The sequence below is a fragment of the Oncorhynchus kisutch genome, linkage group LG7, assembly GCF_002021735.2.
Source record: "Oncorhynchus kisutch isolate 150728-3 linkage group LG7, Okis_V2, whole genome shotgun sequence".
NCBI lineage: Eukaryota > Metazoa > Chordata > Actinopteri > Salmoniformes > Salmonidae > Oncorhynchus > Oncorhynchus kisutch.
In genome coordinates, this window is record NC_034180.2 from 18935857 (window position 1) to 18960823 (window position 24967).

General features: G+C 44.4%; 1 protein-coding gene across 2 annotated transcripts; it reads left to right on the forward strand.

The window, feature by feature from the left end:
* Window positions 1-14738: 14738 nt before the first annotated feature.
* On the forward strand, window positions 14739-19484 carry zfp36l1a (zinc finger protein 36, C3H type-like 1a). Of its 2 annotated transcripts, none has more exons than XM_020487668.2 (2): window positions 14739-14957; window positions 16202-19484. In XM_020487668.2, the coding sequence occupies exons 1-2, from the start codon at window positions 14907-14909 to the stop codon at window positions 17300-17302; spliced, it is 1152 nt and encodes a 383-aa protein (XP_020343257.1). In that variant the 5' UTR covers window positions 14739-14906; the 3' UTR covers window positions 17303-19484. The 2 variants fall into 2 exon arrangements, with proteins under 2 accessions (XP_020343257.1, XP_020343258.1); XM_020487669.2 differs by lacking the exon at window positions 14739-14957 and adding an exon at window positions 15040-15534.
* The last annotated feature ends 5483 nt before the right edge of the window (window positions 19485-24967 follow it).

Consider the following 24967-nt stretch of genomic DNA (forward strand, 5'->3'; position numbering starts at 1 on the left):
AAAAATATATATAAAAAGGTATGCGAAAAAAGTTATATATATATATATAGATGTATATAAACAAGTGCAGACAAAGGCAACTAACCATAGACAATAACCCACGAAATACCCAAGGAATATGGCTGCCTTAAATATGGTTCCCAATCAGAGACAACGATAAACAGCTGCCTCTAATTGAGAACCAATCTAGGCAAGCATAGACATACATAACACCTAGACCAGAACCCCATAGACATACAAAACCCCTAGACAGGGTCAAAAACATACATCACCCATGTCACACCCTGACCTAACCAAAATAATACAGAAAACAAAGAATACTAAGGTCAGGGCGTGACACACACACACACACACAACTGGATCACAGCTGTTTGTGTCAATGTTGCTTGTTTACAAGAGTCAACTTTTTTGCATTTCTCTCCTCAACATGGAAAATCGTCATTATGTGTAGTAACTCTTCATGGTTTAACACCAGAATGGTATTTCAGCATCGCTTCCTTATTTTTTAGTTAGTATGTATCGGTATCCATGTTTAACAGTGAACATTCACTCCCTTTGGTCAGCGACTTGCTGAGACATAACACCATCACCACATGTGGAACTGAACAGTCTGTAGACAAAGGGAAGAATTGACATTCACTCTAGTGCCGTTCACGCTCTCATTCTACAATGCTGAGTATGGGCCAGCACACAGGAGCAGAGGGGAGGAAGGAAGGCCCACGCTTCCCTCTTTCTATCGTCCTTTATTAACCATACATAAGAACAGTACATTTAAAATGATGATAAATCAGCCTCTACCAAATGCATCTCTCCCAATCCGCCCAACTTCTCCCTCCTCCTCCCCTTCTGTCTTCCTCCCACCCTCCTCCTGCCTCGGCCTCCCCTCCCCTCCCCCCACCTCCTCCATCCATCCACCCCCTCCCTCCCTCCACCCTTCCGCCCCCGTCCGCTGGGCCCTCATCTTGACAGCTGGCTCTGATTATGGCTGTGAAAAATGGGGCAGTCACGCCAGCAAACCCCCCTCCAGCATTCCTGCAGCATGACTGCGCAACTTTTCCCTACTGGCGCTGTCTCTGACTCTCTCCCCCTCTCTCTGGTTCTCTCCCTCTCTGCTTTATGTCTCTCTCACCATCTCTCCCTCTATTTCTTGTGTGTGTGTGTGTGTGTGTGTGTGTGTGTGTGTGTGTGTGTGTGTGTGTGTGTGTGTGTGTGTGTGTGTGTGTGTGTGTGTGTGTGTGTGTGTGTGTGTGTGTGTGTGTGTGTGTGTGTGTGTGTGTGTGTGTGTGAGAGAGTGGTGTGTGAGAGAGTGGTTAGCTAGATGAGATGTTAGTGTGTGTATATCGTGTGAGGTAAGGACTAAGATATAAGATACGTTATGGGAGCATATGATTGTCGTGTGTAAACTGGTCCGAGATGTTTTTAAACATTTGCTTGTATGTGCTTGCTCAGAGAGAGAGAGAAAGAGGGAGAGAGAGAGAGAGAGAGAGAGAGAGAGAGAGAGAGAGAGAGAGAGAGAGACTGAACATTGCATAGAATAAAATGGAAATGAGAAATGGTTTGAATGTGAGGGAGGGAAAGAGGATAGAGTGGTTCCATTTCTCAAATGATGCATCTAAGATCAGACAGGCCAGGCAGGGGAGCACCCACTCACTCAGCCTCCGAACTATGTAATGCCTCTTCCTCCGTAACGCATGGAAGACAACTGAAAAACAAAGACAAAACCTAACCCAATCCAGCCCACACACAAGCAAACACACTCCGTCTCCATCATACCTAATCTTTCGGCTATGATGTTTACGGCACATTACACAACTTCATGGCGACCTCTCAAACGGCACCCTATTTCCTATATAGTCCACTATGGGTCCTGGTCCAAGGTAGTGCACTACATGGGAGAATAGGGTGCCATTTGGGACACCAACTCAGGACTCCATAACCACTCCAACATGGTGAGTGGAGTTCGATAGAGATGTTTCTGTTTTGTTCATGTTCTTGTTTGTTTGTTCAACTTTGGTCTCAGAGAAAAACCACTAAAGACTCTATCCATTTCCCTCAACAGAAAACTGTTGATATTTACCGGGTTGGGACATGGTGGTTGTTCTTCCTTCCCCTGTCGTCCCACCATGAAAGAACCAGTGGTGAGAGGAAACGGATGAAATGGCAGTAGTGTCAGATGTGGCTCAGTTGGTTAAAAACATGGTACTACTAACAATGCCAAGGTTGAAGGTTCCATTCCCTCAGGGATTACATATACATACTAAAAATGGATGCACTCGCTGTAGGCCTACTGTGAGTAGCTTTAGATAAATGGCATAGAATGATGTGGGCTGTCTTGGGGAGTGTGGGTCTTTAAAAGCAGGGGTAGTGGTTTGACTGTTCTCGACCTCTTTACACACAGCAACCTCTCCAGTTCTACTCTGTTCTTGCTTCGACTGACTGAGTCACTGGAAAACAGGCAAGTTGCCGACATGGCGTCTGTCTGAATTTGTTGTTACGCTACTGAGTTCTGACTGCGTCTTACAACTGTATTTCTTGAGAGCAAGAAAACCTTGCTATCTCCATCTCATTAGCTGGATTTCGAACTAGAACTTAGAATAAGAACGCTTCCTTTCAGTCTGTCCTGCTGTGTCTCTGCCATCTCTATTCTTCTCTCTCAAATAAAGTAGCTAGTGAACATTGGTGTCCGTGTTTCTTTCCCCTTTCCCCTCTCTCTCTCTCTCTCTCTCTGTCTCTCTCTGTCTCTCTGTCTGTCTGTCTCTCTGTCTCTCTCTCTCTCTCTTTCTCTCTCTCTGTCTCTCTCTCTCTCTCTCTCTCTCTGTCTCTCTCTCTCTCTCTCTCTCTCTCTCTCTCTCTCTCTCACTCACTCACTCACTCACTCACTCACTCACTCACTCACTCACTCACTCACTCTCTCTCTCTCTCTGTGTCTGCTACGTAGCAGCAGATGACTTGTGTTTATCCATCATTAGTCTATGTGTGTGTCCTCTCTCTCTCTCTCTCTCTCTCTCTCGCTCGTCATCTGTCTCGAGGCGTCTTGTTAGAGCTAGAGACTTCGCTCTTCTACAGAGCCAAGTTATTTGACCCTTACTCTGACCGTCTCAGCATTTGTTGCCACGGCCCATACGACATGAGTATTTCATATGGTTTGGGAATGACAGAGCATGTAGCGGAATACTTTTTTGAGGATCACAATGGAAATAAGTCTCTTGACTTGTTGTTTATGCATCCTCAACCATGTCAGTAAACGTATCTGTATCTGAGGAAGTGGCAGAAACCAAACTACTACGGGTGCAGCTACAGTTGAAGTCGGAAGTTTACATACCCTTAGGTTGGGAGTCATTAAAACACTTTTTTTCAACCACTCCACAAATTTCTTGTTAACAAACTATAGTCTTGGCAAGTCGTTTAGGACATCTACTTTGTGCATGACACAAGTCATTTTTCCAACAATTGTTTACAGACAGATTATTTCACTTATAATTCACTGTATCACAATTCGAGTGGGTCGTAAGTTTACATACACCAAGTTCACTGTGCCTTTAAACATTTTGGAAATTTCCCGAAAATTATGAAAATTATGTCATGGCTTCTGATAGGCTAATTGACATCATTTGAGTCAAAGCTCTGACCTCAGTCCTTTAGAAAATTTGTGGGCAGATCTGAAAAAGCGTGTGCGAGCAAGGAGGCCTACAAACTTGACTCAGTTACACCAGCTCTGTCAGGAGGAAAGGGCCAAAATTCACCTGACTTATTGTGGGAAGCTTGTGGAAGGCTACCCGAAACGTTTGACCCAAGTTAAACAATTTAAAAGCAATGCTACCAAATACTAATTGAGTGTATGTAAACTTCTGACCCACTAGGAACGTGATGAAAGAAATAAAAGCTGAAATAAATAATTCTCTCTACTATTATTCTGACATTTCACATACTTACAACAAAGTGAGTTTAAATGTATTTGGCTAAGGTGAATGTAAACTTCCGACTTCAACTGTAGACAACAGCTTATCATGGTCATCTTAAATAACTCATCTATTTAAAAAATATATATATATTAAACTGAATGCACGATCAGAAGGATAGTTAAATATTTACCGGGAAAGATTGTTAAGCAAACAACCCAAGCATTAATTGGGAATCAGGTGAACTACTTTTCTGTGGTCTGGGTAAAGGCACCAGCAACTGAAATTAGGAGGCTGCAGATTGCACAGAACAAAGCGGTATTTATCTGGTCAATATGTCAGTGTACTATGTCTGTTTGTAACAGTGTGTTTATATGTGAAAATGTGTTCGTATTATAAATTGTATTTTAATGTTTAAGGACTCTTGGAAGACTAGTCCAAATGTGAACTAAAAGAGATCCAAATAAAATAAAATAAAATAAAATCTGTTGCCTGGTGTAACATTTTAAGAAGTCTGAATTGTCAAATAAATCAAATTAAAAAAGAAAACTAAGCAAAGGCAGAGATCATTCAGTGTTATGTGGTTGGGTGAGTCATGTATAGAATAGACGTTCTGCCCACAGTGGAATGTCCTGTGCTATATACTGTACCTCTCGGTTCCAAAAACACACACCTACACATCGAACCACTCACGGTCTCTCACACTAAAGCGATCTGTTTTTCCTTGTCTACAACATCAGCTTTCCACAGCCCTCTCTATATCTGTCCACAGTTTGACATTTCTGAATATACAGACTACAGTACAACTCATTTCACCCCCCCCCCCCACCCCCAAAGGGAAATTATAGAATTTAGACAACACACACACACACACACACACACACACACACACACACACACACACCTTATGACATTGGCTATGCAAATATGACTTACAGTTGACTGACAGTTTAATTAAAGTGCTGCCAATTATTACCAGTGTGATATTGAGGAGTGTGCGAGTGTTTGTGGTTCAGGAAAGGCGTTGCTGCTGTCGTATATTCTGCAGTGACTTGTCTCCATCGATTGAGAAACATTAAGAAGAGTCATGGTGAACTCCTTCCCTCCTGGTTCTTGGAAACAGCCGAGCAGGCCAAGCAGAGCATCTGCAGCAGGGAACCTAGGCTGTGCATCCCAAAATGACACCCTGCTCCCTACATAGTGCACAACTTTCGACATAGGGCTCCAGGCAAAAGTAGTGCACTATGTAGGGCATAGGGTGCCATTTGGAGTGCCGCCCAAGCATGTGCAAGAACCTAGCCCAGGATCCCACAGTACAGAGCTGGATTGAAAAAGGTGCGACATTGAGGTCAACATATTAAACGCATTAGCGTTCTCCCTGCAGGGATGGCGGTCATCTGCATCACATTTCCTTTTCCTTTTCAGAATGTCTTCAGTTTGATTTTATTGGACATCGTCTAGTATCCGGGGGCGGTCAAAGGTAATGCCAGAGAGCATCAGAAAGAGATACGGACGGGGTTCTCTGGGTTCCAACAAACACGAGGCTATGTCCCACAGCTTGGGAGAGTCATCGAAGTGATATGCCATAGGCGCTCGGTGTGAGTGAGCTCAGTTCGCTGCAGCAATGTTTATCATACTTTAGGGGGGCTGGATAAGCTATGGTCCTTTCTCCTCTGAGGTCCACTTACATCAAAACTAGCACTTAATAACTGACCAAATCAGTGTCAGATAACTATCTAAGGGACCAGTCAGCAACATCCCAGTGCTGGCCCGCGGACCTGGGGTTGAGAAACAGCACACCACCACAGCACACCAACCAGTGGTTAACGGGCCATGGACCTGAATGTTGGACCGGCTATGTCAGAGATACTGATTAATGATAATAAACAGAGAGAGATGCATCTGTACACGGTCTTGTCTCTGTCTTCTATACAGGCTTGTTTACTTCGGGTCTGGCAGAATACCTAGAGAGATAGAAGCAGCTCGATTACAAAGAGTTTCTCTTCAGGCCTGACAGCCAGGCGTACGATGAAGGAGGTGGAGGTAAAGCCCTCCGCTGCTTACTGGCTGCCTCTGTGCAAACACATAACATAGAGTTTGATGGTTCCAATGAGGAGAATAAAGGCTTGTTTGGGTGTTGTTGGCAGACTACTTGGGGTGGTGTTGTTGGGGTTGGGGGGTAATGTAAGGGGCATGAGATTTGGTAAATGTGTCCTGCATATTGATGACTGGTGTGGGCTGTGGGTGGGGTGGGGGACGACGACGACGACGACTGTAAACTCCTAAACTCTCATTTCTGGGAAAGTAATTATATTTTACTAGATTTAGCCGAGCATATAAGCACACAAAAAATTAAACGCAAACCAGAAACTATTTAACAAGCCCAAAAAGTGTTTCCATATTGGGTTGTCACACAACATGGTCATAACGTGAGGACACAAATGGGCTGACAAAGCCACGCGGGCCTCCATTTGGGACTGATCTGACGGTAATGGGGCTTACTGGAAGAGTACTGAGCTGGTGTGTGTGTGCCCTTACAAAAGAAAACATGAGATAATCACGTGAAAAAAACACATGGTTTTCAGGAGGGGTTGAAACTATTTCAGGGAACAGAACCAAAAACCAGAAAATAACAAACCTTTTCAAAGAACAGAAATGGAACAGGGAACGAAAGTGACCCATACTGTTCTGGACCAGAACAGTTCTTTTAAAAGCATGGGAACAGGTTAATAATGTTATTTTACGTTCTAGGGATTTTTTTTCTAGTTCCACAAAAAAAAAATGCAACTAAGCGCATATTGAAAGCCCTCACTCTGTCACTCTGAACCTTATTCCAGTGTCTGCCTGCAAGCAAGAAAATCTTTGCCAGTGTGTGTGCCTGTTTAGGCTACATGCCCCTTCCCCCTACGAAGCATAGACCACTGTACTAACGTTTACAATCGTGATTCAGAAGATAGGAAAATAGATTTTGAATTAGCTAGAGATGAATGGATTAATGTCAGTCGCATCTTGCACCCTAGGCTACACTTGTCTGTCCATCACGCATGTAAACAACTTTGGCTTTGCCTGCTCTATCCTCACTGATTGGTGAAGTCATTTATTGAACTAAATGTGAAAAAAAACGGTTAATTTCACAGGTAAAAAAAAAAGGAAATTCAATTCGAACCGTTTCAGAACTTTATTTTGCTGGTCGGAACAGTGGAACAAAACAAAACTAATGCTGGTTCTGTTCAGAACTAAACAATTAGGGACATCATTTCTGTTCCAAACCCTGGTGTTCGTGACACGTGTGATTTGTCACATGAAGAAAATATATATTGTTGTATTTTTGTTCATATGAGTCAGACATGTGTGGATATGTGTGAAGTTACATGCTTATTTTTTCACCACATCTGGCTACATCTGGTCTCTCAACCAGGGACCGTCACTGCTTAGCTTCAGAGGTAAACCAGCAGTGGGATGCAAGACGCTATGTTGTTGGAATGAATGTGCAAAAACTTGCAACTGGAAGAAAAGGCATAAAAAGCAGGGGTAACAACCAAAAATAGGGAAAATTGCAGGAAAGAGAGAGGTGTTTCATTTAATTGCATCATCATGTAACATTTTTCACAGAAAACATTTTTTTCTGCATCCATTTACAGTGCATTTGTTCTCACATTTCTAAATGATTTCCTTGACAATATTTCCTTTTGCGATCAACACCTTTGGGTTTATGTTTTGCTTTCATTCTTTCTGTTCACAATACTAACAATGTTGTTCCCGACTTCAGAAGTTTTGCCTAATATTAAAGGCACAAAAGGAACTCACTCACTAGAGGATTGCACCATATAATAACACTATGACTCTAGTAAAGGTGTTTAAAGCCGAAATCCTTCATTGAAACATGAACAAAGTGTCGTCCCCCCCCCCCCACGGTTTCAGTAAAAAGGTGAAGGTTGGGGCTAGAGAAATGCAACCGCTCTCAAATCCATACACGTCGCTATGGATGCAAGGACTGTAGTTTTAATTGTGTTTTAAGGCTATATAGTGGTCGTTTACGTTTACTTTGCTTGCAAACATTGGAGTAAAACAACACAGATATTTTGGGGTTCTGTTGGTCGAACTAAGCTCAGAAGCATTATTACGTCGTGTTCTTCAAGAATCAATGGGGTATTATCATTCATTCACAAGTCCAAAAATGGATGTAGAAACTAAGGATTGCCCCTTTATCATGCAGTGACCTTCGTACGGCAGAACGACGTCGCCATTTGAACTCAATCCATTAACTTGCCCAACCCCCCCCCCATTAAAATAATTCTGTCCACTGTTCCCGCAAAATTGTTCCCTTGTCCCGCATTTTCCTTTTTAGACGTGGTCACCCTAATTCCACCGGTGGAAAGTTTTCAAACATGTTAATAACACCATCTTTGCACATGTGAGGAGAATAACACTAGTTCAACCCCGCATGCGAATCTGCAATTCCACATGTGAAAGTGAGATTTTTACACGTAAAAGTTTTATTTGGGGGGGGGGGGGGGGGGGCAGAGAGAGAGAGAACAGTTTATGGGCAGAGGTTGGACTGGACCATTGTCAAAGACTCAGAGATGGTAGTTAAGAGGGTTTGGATGCGTTCCTTTACCAAAAGAATAGTGTTCAAACCCCTGTTGGACTGGACATAGTACACTTTTATCAAAACCCATTTCCTATAGCTACTGTGTTTCTCCATCCACGCACCGGCTGTAGCCAATCATATGTTCTCATTTGGGTCTTAAAAAGTCTCTCAAAGAGATGATTGAAAACACATTTGTTAAATAATAATCGAAAGAGGTAAAGGGATTGATCTTTTCTGGCTCCTTTATGAACATAAAAAGCTGGTCCTCATCCCTCATTTCACTGAGGGATGAAGAGAGAGAGAGAGAGAGAGAGAGAGAGAGAGGGAGAGAGAAGACATTTGGACATTTTGGAAAAAGTGGAAAAAGGAGAAAGAGGAGTGATTTCTGGCATTATAGCCCCCTGATCTTTCTCCACATACCTCTGCTGTTGCTCATCTGGGTCGTTTCCTGCTCATCATCTCTCCATTAAACAGAGGTTCCATTCCGATTCACACCCTATTCCCTTTATAGCGCACTACTTTTGACCAGGTCTTTGGTCAAAAGTAGTGCACTATATAGGGAATAGGGTGCAATTTGAGACGCACAGGAGTCAATTTGTTTCACAAGAACAGAACACCTCCCGGGGAGACTCAACAGTTCACTGAGTTGACGAGACAGTTGGAAAACAAGACAAAGACTTTTCACCACTGGGTGAGGATTCTCAAAGACGCTGTCCGACCAATGACCTGCCACTTACGGAAGCCGAGACACCTTAGCCTGGTCCCAGATCTGTTCGGACGACGACCATAGGAGTTGGCTGTACAGCACGAACAGATCTCAAAGACCAGGCTAGAGACACCTTTTGTCTTTACACAATCCTCTATTATCTGATGTTACAGAGACTCTGGTCCCATACAGCCATAGGCACATGCATACCAGCAGACATAGCCTACTGGCATGCCAAGGCGTAATCTTACCCTACCACTTACCCTAACCACTCACTAACATGCCTGAATCTAACCTGGCCCAAAGAGATCTAGGGCCAATGCAGTCTTCACTTACAGGGTATTACAGGCTAACCTACAGACATTCAGTCTCTCCATAAAACACAACGTGAGACAAACGTGCAAGTGTGGAACATTAGTTGCAGGTTTAGGAGCTGAGCTCTATTTGGACAGATTGAGGATAACTATAATGACAGTTGTTGGAATACAGACGGACGGGCACCTTGAGGGAGAGCAGTGAGAGATGCAGCACTGGGAGAATTCACAGGTTGGACCAACTAAACCAAACAAGTTGTCAGAAGATGATGTGATCTGTCTTACAACTCCACGCCGTGGGTTGATTCAGGACAGCTCAAAAATACGTAATCCCTTCCTCCTCTTCTCTCCTCTCCTCTCCTTTCTTCCCCGAGGAAGAACAACCAATCAAATGAATCTCACAAAGACGCGGTGTCTTCTAATCAAATACAGATTTGTACAAAGTTGCACACTATCAATTGCCAGTCTACAAACTCTCACGAGCAAAGCGTTTCCAAACAGAAAACTGTCAGGATAGGTGAAATGCTCATCAGTTATAACAGCATCTGCTTATCAATAGTGGGTAAACATACAATTCTACTTAACTCAGCAGAATTCAATTCAACTTAGCTCAACAGAATCCAATTCAACTTAACTCAACAGAATTCAATTCGAGAACGTTATTTTCCCATGAGGGAAGTTATGCATGTAGATGTTCCATTTCCTCTGTCTTTCAGGTTTCACAATCCTGTCTCTTGTATAATGTTGCTTTGAATAGACACTGAGAGGGTCCAAGCGAATCATGTTCATAATGTGTGTTTCACAGAGGTCATGGGTGAGCTGTGCTGTGTGTCAGGATGATCATAGAATAATATATACACAATGCTCCACCCTACCTCCTCTGCCACTGGAACACATGCAAGGTGTGCGTGCATGTGTGTGTGTGTGTGTGTGTGTGTGTGTGTGTGTGTGTGTGTGTGTGTGTGTGTGTGTGTGTGTGTGTGTGTGTGTGTGTGTGTGTGTGTGTGTGGGTGTGTGTGTAAGGGGTGGTAGTAGATGATCATTTAGGAGGTGGTGTTTCATGGGAACAGTAAGAGCAGCTGGTGGTACGCCGCAAACAATATTGTGGCTACTCTTTTATGGACAATTAATCTCTTCTTCTCTTTTTTATTTTCCTCTACCCCCCCCCCCCCCCCCCCCAGCCACACAAAACACAGAGCAAGAAGACCACAGTCATCCTGACGAACCAACTCTTCCCATGGAAACTGTGTCCAAAATGGCATCCTGTTCCCCTTATAGTGCACTACTTTGTTGAGGAATAATGCACTATATAGGGAATCGGGTGCCATTTGGGACGGAGACTTAGTAAACATCACATTAAACATGAAAGGAGACAATCACAGGGGCTTCTCTCTCATCCCCTGCAGGGGAAAGAACTGAAGAACGGAACCCGGGGAGGAAGGAGGGAAAGGTGCGTAGGAGGAGAAGATGTGGTACACAGGGGAATAGAGAGACTCGCAAAAAGAGAATGGGAGAGAGAGAGAGAGAGAGAGAGAGAGAGAGAGAGAGAGGGAGAGAGGGAGAGAAACTAAAGGAAAGTGATTGAATGTGGACAAGGGAGAAGCACACCCTCCACAGGATGGAACAGAGAACTGCAATCAACTGTTGACATGCCTCAGCGAGTCAGGATATTATTTCATCCACCACAGGAGGCTGCTGGGAGGAGGACGGCTCATAATAAAGTCTGGAGCGGAGCAAATGGAGAGGCATCAAACACCTGGAACCAAATGTTTAATGTATTTGATACCATTCCACTAATTCCGCTCCAACCATTACCACGAACCTGTTCTCCTCAATGAAGGTGCCACTAACCCCCTGTGCCATCCACATGCCCGGTCTCTTCTGATAACACCAAGTTTGGATGTTGCGATTTTTTCCCCTACATCTCCTTTCATCTCAATTCACATTATTCTTTCCCCTTCATAACATCTGAAAACATGATCAGTGTCTTCAGGTCTCAACCCTCCTTACCCTCCCCAGCAACCGGATGATTCAAACAGGAGGATGATATCACAACATATCCAAACAGTCAGATAAGGGCTGGAAAGGCTGGGGAGCTCAGCTCCCTCTTCTTCTCTAATAGGACACATTTAAAGCCCTGCAGCCTGCAGCAAAGGAAGACAGCCTTGACCTTACTGTGGAAAGGGAGGATGGAGGGGTGGCAGCGAGATCAAGGAGGATGAAGTCAGAATGACACTGCGAAGAGAAGCCTGCCGCCGCATGACGAAGCTCGCATCCACTTCCAGACCGTGGTGTTTGCCTACAGAGGAGCTGATAGAAACCGATAGAGAGTCACTGATTTATTTTGCCTGTGAGTTGGGTGTGAGCAATTCAAACCAGTGCTGACTGGCTGGCTGTAAGGATTGGATCTGTAAGGGGCATATCTGATATCCTCTGACCGAGCAGCCTGCTTGTTTGTGGTGGTGGGAGGAAGCAGGTGCCTTATCCATAGACCAGGAAGAAAGCCACATACAGTATACATCATACAGTGAAGCCTCTCTTCACACACACAGACACACACACACACACACACAGGCTTCTTCCTCAGGAGGCAATGGATCAGATCCACCTTATTAATCAGGAACATTCTTTGAACTGCAGACAGACATGTTTTCCCTCAGCTATGTCTGTCATTCCATCCGGTCTGTCTGTAGGCTAAAACCACTCCAGGGGGTGATGAGATGAGATAACTCCATACAGCTCAGAGTCCTCGTAAAACACAACACACACACACACTCCTCTTCTTCACTGTCTCCAAAATAACTGCAGTCATTCCTCAGCCTAGACTCCAAGCCCAAGCCTCCCCTCCCAGTCCCTGTGAGAGCTCCAAGAATGTTTCTGTTTTGTCTCCTGATCTCTCAACTCAAATAGAATAATTCAATTGAAAACAAACGTCAACATAGCTAAGTCCCTAGGGCCCCGCTGCGATTCATGGGTGCAGGGTAAAGGGAGGAGAAAGGAAGAGAAGGGAAAGCAGGAAAGGAATGGGGGAGGATGAATGTTTTGGCCCTCTCCTTTCCTCCTCCCCCTCTCCCCCCAGGCCAGTGTGTAGTAATAAACGTCCTCTATAAATCTACACCTCCCTCACAACACCCCCCCCCCCCCGTCCTCTCCCCCATTCCCTCCTCCAACCTTTTTAACAGCTCCTTTTCTTCTCCTCTCCTCCCTCCTTCACCCTCAGCTTTCTTTCTTTCTTTCTTGCTCTGTCATGGATTACAGGAGGTGTGTGTGTGTGTGTGTGTGTAGGTTAGTCGAGGCAGGGCAGACTACAATAGATTTGCATATAGGGTTACCTAGTTCTTTTTACATATACGACCTGATTGTGGCTGCCTGTTATGTGTCTGAACATGGTGGGATCACTATGGTTATTAGGTTACAGGCCTATAGCCTACCTATCTGTAAATAACCTGATGGGGAATGAATAGAGAAGATTACAATATTACTAGATATTATTAGCCTGGCTCCAGATCTGTTTGTGCTGTCTTGCCAACTCCTATGGTCACTGTTTGCCCAGGCTACAATATTATAGCCCTACACTATATAGAGTATGTAGCCTACATCTATGGCGCAAATATAGATTTGAAACACTGCAACTGCACTGAATAGATGGTAGAACAGTGGATGCCTATTCTCATGCTGTAACTTCCAATGAGACTTCCTGTTCAATCATCAGGGAGCAGTCCGTGAATTTCAAATAACAGAGCAGGTTTTCATTGTAAACTGAGCCAAGGCTGTAGGCTGCATTACATGTGGCTGTGCTGTGCGTGTGTGCGTGCGTGCGTGCGTGTGTGTGCGCGCGTATGGCTGGAGTTGAGCGAGGTAGGTAAGGGTTAAACTAATTCTGGCTGCCTTAACAGAATCCACCGGAAAGTCGGTTGTTCAACAGGACAATTAAGAGTAAATTAATGACAGTGTGTGTGTGTTTCTGTGTGTGTGAAATAGGATGATAGCAGAAGGGAGCCTGAGGATACAATGTAGGGAGAAAGATACTTCAACTATTTGCATATTGTTAAAACATTGCCAATAATATAACACTTAAACAACTTTTGTGAGTGTAATGTTTACTATTCATTTTTGATTGTTTATTTCCCTTGTTTATTTCCCTTTTGTTTATTTCACTTGCTTTGGCAATGTAAACATATGTTTGCCATGCCAATAAAGCCCTTTGAATTAAGAGAGAGAGGGAAGGGAGAGAAAGAGGGAGAGAAAGAGAGAGGGGGAGAGAGAGAGGGAAGGGGGAGAAAGAGGGAGAGAAAGAGAGAGGGAAGGGGGAGAAAGAGGGAGAGAAAGGGAGAGGGGGAGAGAGAGAAAGAGGGGGGGTGGGGGAGAGAGAGGGGGGGGGAGTGGGGAGAGAGAGAGAGAGACGGGGAGAGAAAGGGAGAGGGGGAGAGAGAGAGAGAGAGAGGGGGGGGGAGAGAGAGAGGGGGGGAGAGAAAGTGGGGAGAGAGAGAGAGACGGGGAGAGAGAAAAAGAGGGTGGAGAGAGGGGGGGGGGAAGAGAGCGTTACAAAGTAAACAAGTTCTGACTGTTTGCCTAGAAGAGCTTGAGGAAAGTGTTGTTGAGGAAGTTTAGAACACCTTCAAACTAGACATCCCAACTTGTAATAAAGTAGGCCTAGGCAAGTAATACAATGTACAGTATGTGGTTGATTATAATACAGTAACATGGGATGGGATAGTAGGCTACGCTGTGTGTCTACTAGGCTTGAAAACTTGCTTGAACAAAAACTTGACATGCAGAAAACCTGCAACTTTGAACAAACAAAAGTCAATAGGCCTTGCAGACCGTTGACAAGCCTAAGCTTCTTGATGGATTGAAGGGTTTAGGCTCATGACTCATAACACTTACATTGGAAAATGTATTCACGAGTGTTTCTGTAAGTGCAAGTCTGCATGTTGGAATAGGAAATTGTTTAGTTGGCATTTTTCCTACCTGGATGATTCCAATATATTGAATGTAACATTGTGCTGTAACTTCATTCTGCAGACTGAACAAGCTGAGAGGGGAATGTCTAACGCATTACAGTTTGTTTTGAAAACTTGGAGAAAAGTATTATCAGAGTTTCAAAGTCAATGCAACATGTGCGCTGAGAGGATGCTTTGCAACTGGTGCAACTGTCTCCCCCCACACACACAAAAAAAAGGGTTCGATCTAAGAAAAGCCGCGTCACTACAAGCTCCTCCTGCACACGATTATAAAGGAAATGCGCGGAACTGGTGCGAGGCAGAGGGGGTGTACTAGTAGTTAGGGCAAAAAAAGTTGACAAAACAGAACTTACCATCCTGTGTAATTTCAATTTTTAAAAAAAACATACTTAAAAAAAAATTATTTTGGATTTGATTTTCTACGCTGCCAAGATGACTATGGCAGTGGTTTCGCCATTCGACTTCAGCGAAGTAATGAACAAGGTAATTTTAGCTACAAAAAAAGTCCTCTACTCGGCTTTTTCTTTCCAAGCCAATGTATGGAGGCAAGTCAGTGCTGGAATTCGACATTTCACTAGGCTAGTTTTGTGTGGTTTTAATTTAAAACGTTTACGCTTTTCTTCTAATGCATTAAAGGGACCCGTTAACATGTAGATAAGACTGTTATAACGCGAAAGTGTAACTACTGTAGTTTGCTCATTGAGCTTGCAAACTAACTTTACCCGAGAGTGAGTTCCATGATGCGCTTTCGGGCCAAGCGCAGTGTTCGCCTCTGATGCATGATGTCTCTTGTTGTGATTTTTTTACTTTTTTACTTTGTTGACTAACTTTCGTTTCCTTTTTTTGACTGCTAATATCCCGTCATAAAAGAGTGAGTCAGACCGGGTAACTCGAGTGATATAACGGGAAACTTGCTGGCCTGCTACTTTTGCTCAAGGAAAGTGTTAACCACGAGTGCTTTTGATGATTTAATTCAATGGAAACAGTTAGCCTAGCGATCGAAACTTCTTTTGGATCAATTGGGATCTTTTCGCTGAACCAACACGTAATTCAAATCTAAGTATGCTGCTATAATTGCATGTACATGAATCCGATTTATATTTGACGTGATGTTGCATTCATTCAATCAAGTTTCAATATACTTAGCCTATGGGTTGTTGTACTGTATTTATGTTAAACAACTTTTGAAGTTAAATTGATGTTATTGTGCATAAAAGGGTCCACGTAACGTTAGCTATACATATATCTTGTGTGTGAGGCAAAACATGCTTTCGAAATGATTCCATTAATCGTGCAAATCTAGGCCTGATGCGAGTGTTCTTTTGACGAGAACTTCGTTACTAGCCTACTATGCCTTCCATTTTGAGTTTCTTCACACTACGTTTTCATTTCGCTTTTTCATTTCAAATTTAAATTTAAAAAAAGCAGCAGCTCCTTTGTAACCGGGACCATGAACGCTCTCAGGCGCTCCTTCCTTTGCGCCATTTACTTTGCAGGCACACATTCCTCAGTAGGGCAACTTGCCAAACCAGCTGTTGTTCTGTTCTATAGGTCTGCATCCGCCTTAGGATTAAATGCGAAACGAACATCAATGGTCATTCAGGGTTTTCTTTATAGATGTTTTCCTTCCCTTTACGAAATGTAAAACACTCTTTCTTGTGGTCTTTGCATATAAATACATTTGTTTTTGTATTGACTTTTAGATCTAATATTTTGTCTCTTTCCAGAACAACAAGATGCTGAACTACAACAACAACAACATACTGAGCTCCCCCCATCATGCCATGTCCACCCCCACCGGAGCCCTGCTGGACAGGGACAGGAAGGCTGTGGGGACCCCCTCGCTGGGCAGAGGGGTGTCTGTGTACCACTCGGTCACCCTTCCCAACCCCAGCTCCAAGTTCCACCAGAACCAGTTCCTCAACAGCCTGAAGATATCAGACCCCTCCTCCTGCTCCGTCACCTCAGGGTTAATCAGTGGCAGCAACAAGGAGACCCGCATGAGAGACCGCTCCTTCTCTGAGACAGGCGAGAGGCTCCTACAGAAGTGCCTGGGGCCGGCTAGTCCTACCAGCCTGGGATGCAACAGCCAGAGCCAGCAGCAGAGCCAGGTCAACTCCAGCCGCTACAAGACGGAGCTGTGCCGTCCGTTCGAGGAGAACGGAGCCTGCAAGTATGGCGACAAGTGTCAGTTCGCCCACGGCATCCATGAGCTGCGTTCTCTCAGCCGCCACCCTAAATACAAAACCGAGCTGTGTCGCACCTTCCACACCATCGGATTCTGCCCCTACGGTCCCCGCTGTCACTTCATCCACAATGCAGAGGAGCGCCGTGGACCCCCTCCCGGATCCTCCTCCTTCTCCCCGCTCTCCTCCAATAAGCTGGAGCGTCCTCGTCTGCAGCACAGTTACAGCTTCGCAGGGTTCCCCAGCTCCGGGGGTCTGAGAGGAGAGGGCAGCCTCACCCCTACACCCATGTTCTCCCCAGAAGAGATGCCTGAGTGGCCAAGCTGCAACCCCTTCACATATTCCAGCCAGGAGCTGGCCAACCTGTTTGGCCCCAGCCTGGGATCCGGCGGCCCCGCGGGGACCGAACCCAACACCCCTGCACCCCTGTCTCCGACCAACACCCCCTACTTCTTTAGGCCCATGTCGGAGTCCCCCACTCAGATGTTTGAGTCTCCGTCCAGCCCTCCACAGGACTCCCTGTCAGACCAGGAGGGGTATCAGAGCAGCTCAGGGGGCAGTCTCAGCGGGTCAGAGTCCCCCAGCCTGGACACCAACAGACGCCTCCCCATCTTTAGCCGCCTCTCTGTCTCTGACGACTAGACTGCTCCTAATTAATGTACGTTAGCCGTCGCCTCCCAGAAAGAGAAAATGAATGGACAATGGCACTCCCCTCTACCATGGTCCCCTGCCCCTTTCCTCCACAAAACAATATCAATTTATTTCCAAGTTTGAATGATCTAAGGATAAAGTGACTTAATTAAGGGAACTTGTTTTCAAATCACCCCAGAAATCTCTTCCCTGCTGTTTACTCCCCTCCCCCTCATAGAGCCTACCCTGTCTTCTGGCATAGTGCCAAAATGGGAGAGGAAATGAATGAACAATGAGAATGATGGTGTGAGAAAGAAGAAAAAAAAATAGATTGTTAGACTGTTGTTTTGCCGGGTGCCACCTGTCTTTCTGTTCTTGAACACTTAGCAGTGCTAGTGGGCCTTTGGCACGGGAAGTGTATCATCACACCACACGCCCCACTCTTCCACCACCACCATCCTCTGACGTTACCACCTCTCAAGCGCACTTCCCTGGTCTACTCTGCGCTGAGCTCGCTGGAGGGTGCTCAGTAACAAACCCTGTCCTCAGATCAACCACAGCTGTTTTTACTACAGACTTTGAGCAACAACAAAAAATACATAAACTGAAATGATATGAATAGTTTTAAAACAAAGTGCCAGGGGCAGTTGGTTCGTGCGTAGCATGTGTGAGAGTTGATTGGATGGATGGATGGATGGACTACTGTCTGAGAGTTTTTGATTCAATGTCGACTTGTCCCGTCATAGTTCTTCTCAAGCATTCTTTGTTGAGTCTCATTTTATGTAATAGCGGAGCAGGACCGGAGCAGGAAGTGACTGACAGACACAGGAAGTGTTGCTGGTCACTGGCAGTTGTGTTTCTGGGAAGGAAGGATGAAGGATGTCTTTTAATGTCTAACTGGTTATTAAACCTTGAAGACGATTTGGTTTCTGTCCTGCTCCCTCTCTCCTTCCCAGCCCACCTCCGTCCATGCTGTTCTGCAGGCAGCAGGGAATTCCAGCATTCCCATGGTGCAGTTCTTCCACTTCCTGCAACTTGAGATGGGATCTCTAAGCTATCTTATTTTTCCTCTTCATTTTTTATTGTTATTATTATAGTTATTGTTTGTTTTAAAACTTTCCAAGCATTGGTGCTTGTCACTGCTTATTTAACTTATCGAAACATATTTATTGGTGATCATATGCATTTAGTTTTTTTGTTTGTTAATTTTGTATTTATCTGGATAATGAACAATAGAATATATTTTCTTTTTATGTTAAATTATGATCTTCGGTATTAATCTAAAGATTGTGAAGATGTTTTGTCAGTTTCCTTTTCTTTTTTTTTCTCCCACAGTTTAATATATTGTACTACAAAGACTGCAACAATATTTGTAACTACACTTTGTTAAAATAAAACTTAATTTAAAGCAACAAAAAAATACAGGATTTTTTTTTTTTTAGCATTTTGATTATTTATTTGTTTTCCCCATTATTGGACTGCAATTCTAGCAAAATAATACCTGTTGCATTATCATCCCGTGACTGTCCTATCCTCCCTTACTCTGTAGAACGTTTTCTCTGACCGTAACAGTACTTTACTGTTCCTACTTCGTTCGGCTGTTTGTATTCTATTAAATCACACCAGCTTGGTTCCATATGGAGACCAATCAGGATTCTCTTTCATAATTATGACTAAAGTGGTAAAACCAAGAGGTACAACACATAATGATGAGTATCCCCATGTTCACTCTCACATCCTGATTTAAGTGTAGGGTTTAAAGGAAGGTTATGGCTGAATGTTGTGTAATACACTTTAACCAAGGATTTAGAGGGAAAATACTGTTTGTATTACAAGCAATAGCAGTGACCAAATGGGTTGAGGAGAAGACATCTGTGTTTTTGATTGGATGTTTGATTCACTTGCAACTGTTATAAAGGGCCTACTTTTGAATACATTCCAGGTAGCAAACTAAGGACTTTTATATTAAACGATGGAAGATGGTGAAATTGTTTTAATTCCTTGTTCCGTGTTTCCTTAAAGTTTTGAGCAAGGTTAAACCGGATTATTGACACAAAGAAAGTACAACTGTTGAATGTATTTTTCCAGCCATGGTTTTTCACTACAGTCATTTCTATGTGAGTTTATATTAAAAACTGATTTCTCTTTTTGTAACTATTGATTGCAGTTAACCAATAAACCCTGTATTTTTGAATCAATTGTTGTGTACTCATTCATCCACCCACTAGTGAACTGATTAGAAGACATCTTGATTGACATGACATTTAACAGAGCTCTTACACAATGTTTACCTTGCTGCACCAGTAGACTTTGATGCCATATACTCAGACTATTTGTTGTTGAGGGGAAAACGACAATTTATGAAAAGAGATTCCTGTTGCAGCACGTCCCATAACAAAATCTCCAGCCGACAGCTTATCTTTTGGTGACAGATGTGGACACTGATTTAACCTTACCAAGCACAGACAGCCTGTTACCTTTACGACACGTTAATACATACTGAATACCAATAAATGGTTGAAAACGGTATCGTTTATTGATTCAATTAGTTAAACATTACATGGCAGAGGAAGAGATCCGTGCGTACCATATGTGGGGTGGAGGGAGTTTCAATGAGCCAGCTGATGATTGGTGGACATGAGAGAGAGCAGATTGGTAGACCGGAGAGGGAGCAGCCTGGTGATTGGTGGACTAGGCAGACCTGTTCGGGGATTGTCCCAGGGTGATCAAACTCTGAATGAGCTGGTTTGATTACATAGACTGAAACCATGCTCTGTTTTACCTGGAAATGTCGATCAGGTCGTTAAGGTTATGAGAGGCTGATATGGCGAGCCAGTCAGTCAGCGAGAAGAAACATAGTCAGAGATGGGTGTAGTGAAGATGGTACGGGTCATGTTCAGTAGGGCACAAAAATGTTACGAAATCCCCAAATAAAATGAGCATTTCTTATTGGACTACAGATAGTTGGTCTACCTACCTCTTCAATTCACCCATCGTAAAAAAACAAACATTTTCTCCTGTTTCATGACTACCGGACTACTTTATTTGTTCTGATTGCACCAGGCAGACACCTCTACCCTCAGTTTTGTATCAGATGACAGAGAAGTCCAGAGAAGATCAGGAACTAACTCCTAATGGAACTAACTTTTACCATGCAGAGTGCTGCCCCAGTCAGTTGACCCTTAAGCCCCTTCCTGTTTCCTCAGTTCAGGTTGTTGCTTCTGATGGATTATCTTGTTCCTTTGTGTTGCCCTGAACAGGCCAGGGGAGAGGGAGCACCTGTTGTGGACCTGGTACTACTTTAGGCCCAGGCCTCTACCTCCCCCTCTTTCAAATCATGACAGGTAGACAGATGAGACTGCCCACCTGTGCAAACAAGGTTTGCTAAACATCTTTGGGTGCCATGTAGCCTTTAACTCAGTGTTGTAAAGCAACCTGGCCTCAGATCATTTCGTATTGTTCTGTGCGTAAAATCAAGACATTCCATTTATTTAGGATGGTATGTTAAGTTTCATATGGTATCTATTCATTTGTGGATGTCCATCATCCATTTCGTATATGTTGCGGATTACAATTCATATGATGTTATGAATTTGCGAAACTTATGATGTGTTACGAATTCCAATTTGTTGTGGCTAACATTGGCTAGGTATTAGGGTGAAGGTTAAGGTTAGGAGTTATGTTAAAGGGTTAGGGGAAGAGTTAGCTGGAAGGGTTAGAGGGAATGGTTAGCTAACATGCTAAATAGTTGCAAAGTAGCTAAAAAGTAGCATGCAGTTGCACAGTTGCTAATTAGCTCAAATGCGAAAGTTGTCCATGATGAGATTCGAACACGCAACCTTTGGGTTGTTAGACGTTCATGTTATACCAAATGTAACATATCATTTGAGTGTCCCAGATTTACATTTACTATGTTAGGTCTAATCAATGAGACCAGGCTGTGTAGCCCCAAGGAAATGTACAGGTAACTGCTCAAATGAAGGAAACACCCAAATAAAGTATCTTAACAGGGCGTTGGGGCCACCACAAACCGCCAGCACAGCTTCAATGCACCTTGGCATAGATGCTGCAAGTGTCTGGAACTCTATTGGAGGGATGCGACACCATTCCTCCATGATGAATTCCCTAATCTGGTGTTTTGTTGATTGGGGTGGAAAACGCCGTCTCATGCGCCGCTCCAAAATCTTCCGTAAGTGTTCAGTTAGATCGAGATTTGGTGACTGGGCGTACACACACACACACACACACACACACACACACACACACACACACACACACACACACACACACACACACACACACACACACACACACGCGCACCCCTGAAACGCCCTATGCTCATCTGAGACCCGTCTTTCAAAGTCACTGAGACTTCTCCTTCAAGCCAGAGTAGCCACAATTATAGGCGACTGGCCATTTTTATAAGCAGGATGGGATGTTTTAATTGGCTTAACTCAGTCAGGAACCACACCTGTGTGGGACGCACCTGCTGTCAGTGTACAAAACGCTGTATCCCTCATTTACTCAAGTGGTTACTTTATTTTGGCAGTTAACCCTAAGAATCCCTCAGGAACAGAACAGCAGTTTAAGAAACAAAATGAATGCTCTTAACTTCTCCATAGAACAAAGTAGTAGAAAACCATTACATTATACATGCTCATGACATGTCTTGCAATCACAGGAGGCTGGTGTGGGGAGGACGGCTGGAGCGGGGTGACTGGGATGGTCTCAAACCAACGGAAACCACGTGTTTGATGTGTTTGACACCATTGCATGAATTCCTTTCCAGCCATTACTATGAGCCCGTCCTCCCCAATTAAAGTGCCACCAGCCGCCCGTGCGTACATCATAATATGCATTACACCTGCAGACTTTTGTGACCGAAAACTCTACCTCTCTCTCCATCTCCCTCTACTCAAGCCGGCCCAGGTGAGAACAGCTTGTGCTCACCAACCATGCTTTCCTTCCGTTTGCGGCCTTTCAAGGGAAATTCATCTGCATACTGTATGTGTGATACAAGAGCATCCTGTTTATGAGCTGGTAATTTGCCTACATAGACTGTAGCGGCATCACATACGTGCACAGGAAGTGGTCGTACATACGCACGCATGCACACTTAAAACCTCAAGAAGGACGAAGATGAGGGGGGGGGGGGGGGCGCTCTGCTCGGTGGTGCAACGACCCTTTGAAACATGGTGACGCCTTCCATAATGACACCACCTCTGCAGTTGACTTTCCATTATGCTGACACGGTGGAAGCGAACACGTACAGTAGGAGAGTATTTATTTGACAGTAGAATCTGTCCGTACGTTTCCGCATCTTATTGATCACCGCAGATTGATCACTGCAGCGCTATCAGCGCTAATCCTGCATGTTTGTACGAGGTTTGTACGAGGTTTGTACGAGGTTACAGTAGCCCTAGGCTGATGCCAGGCTTAAGTTGTGCCACAGCCAGTCCTGCTGTAGGTACAACTTTGTAATGGTCATATCAGTGGTTGGTTCTCCCTCTCTGTTTGAGAAAGGAGAGGGAGCAAACAGAGAGAGAGAGCTGAATGTGCTAACACTATTTTCACCTTATCTCTGGTCACAGCTGAGCGAGAGTATAAGGGTAACTGGAGTGTGGGTATGTGTGTCAGGGCAGGCTGCTATGGGGAGGACGGCTCATAACAATGGCTGGAACAGAGTCAATGGAATGGTATCAAAAGTGGTTCTCGTGTGGTTGATACCATTCCATTGACTCCATTCCAGTCATTACTATGAGCCGTCCTCCCCTCAGCAGCCTTCCCTTGGTGTGTGTGTGTGTGTGTGTAACTGATGTGAAATGGCTAGCTAGTTAGCGGTGGTGCGCGCTCATAGCGTTTCAATCGGTCACGTCACTCGCTCTGAGACCTTGGACGAAAGTTAAACTGTTACATGTACGTGTCGCATGGATGTATGCAAGTGTGTGTACCCACATAAGATGGGTCATACGAAGAATGAATGAAGGGTAAGGTTAAGCGCTGTCCAGAGGACGGTGCCAGAGCCAGAGCCTTGTGGGTATTTCATCAGTTTTTTCAAACTGGGTAAAACGTCAAGGACACAATCGGAAACAATCCGAGTCCAGAGTGTAGAGATCAGACAAACAAACCGTTGAACTCTTAGCGTTCTCACTGCTGGCCTAGCATGCCTCTGGAGGACACAATGTTACACAAGCTAGAGCTAGGCTACTTTGCCAGGGAATAGGACCATGAGAATCAGAGACACGGCCTGGTTCTTTATCTCCTAAACTCTGTAGCTCTGTGGTGGTAAGAGTTAGACGGATAGCAGGTCAATAAGACAACTGATTGATGCTGTTTACGTAACCTAGACACTCCTGTTGCTCGCACAAGCACACACGCACACACACGCACGCACACACCCACGCACACACCCACCCACACACACACACACACACACACACACACACACACACACACACACACACACACACACACACACACACACACACACACACACACACACACACACACACACACACACACACACACACACACACACACACACACACCTATTATGCAGCAGCAGGCCTATGACTGTGACACCATGCTGACTTTAGTCATGCACATTAGCTGACAGTATCCAGTGTCACATGTTTTTTCAAGTGTCTACCCTTGACCTAAAAAGGAGAGAGGGAAAACACGTTGGGTAGGAGAGAAGACCTGGATTCAAATAGAATTTGAACTCTTGCAGATACTTTTGAGCATTTGCTTTAGCCTGCCCGGAGAGCCAGGTAGGTTGGGTTTGCAATACTGGGGCTTATCTATCGGTTCCATTACAACAGGCAAGCTCAATCTAGCACAATATTTTCAAATTGTTATTGAACCCAGGTCTGGAAGGGAGAGGCAGAGATGAGGAAGCTTCCCTGGGCGCTGAGTAAGAGATAGATGTCCAGGAGTCTGTCCTCGCATAGCTCCTCCCACCAGCCTCCTCTGGTGGAAACAGACCCAGCAACTCTACTTAGTGACACAAAACAAACACCCAACACTTGCCTCTCATTGAGCTCTGGGGTTGAGTTCTTCCCTAATGGTTGGGTGATGATTCTGTCACAAAGCACTAAGCCTGGGTCAATGGATGGGAAAGATGAAGAATAAGATGCGGTAGCCAGTCAAATAGCTGATATGAAGTAACAGCAAATTAGATTGGTTGCATTGCATCACTGAGTCCTTTCTGAGAATTCTCAGTTGGGTTTGGTTGCATCTGTTTCCTGAAGGCATCGGTGCAGAGAGACAACACATAGGGAAAGGTGTAATTGGGGCAATTATTTATATACCCAGGCACATACACACACACACAAACACACACGGGACCCGAGTAAAGTAGTAAAAAACGACTTTTGATACAAACAACCGATACTGTGGAAGATGACATCACGGACAAAGTTCAAACTTCAAAGAGGAAGCCCAGAGAAGATGTGACTGCCTGAGTCCCAAATGGCGCCCTGTTCCCTACATAGTGCACCTACTTTTGACCAGGGTCCATATCGCTCTGGTCAAAAGTAGTGCACTATGCAGGGAATGGGGGTGGTTCCATTTCAGGCTCAGCCTCTGTCTTACTAACTTACTACTAGAGCAGAACCTCTGACAAGTAGCCTACAGATCATGTTTATATTTAGAGATGAGAAACAGATGACTGTTTCC

What these genes read in the sequence shown, in the direction of transcription:
- zfp36l1a (XM_020487668.2), top strand. Translation starts at nt 14,907, where the DNA reads ATGACTATGGCAGTGGTTTCGCCATTCGACTTCAGCGAAGTAATGAAC. An exon ending in TCAGCGAAGTAATGAACAAG is followed by an intron (nt 14,958 to 16,201) that starts GTAATTTTAGCT and finishes GTCTCTTTCCAG; the next exon opens with AACAACAAGATGCTGAACTA.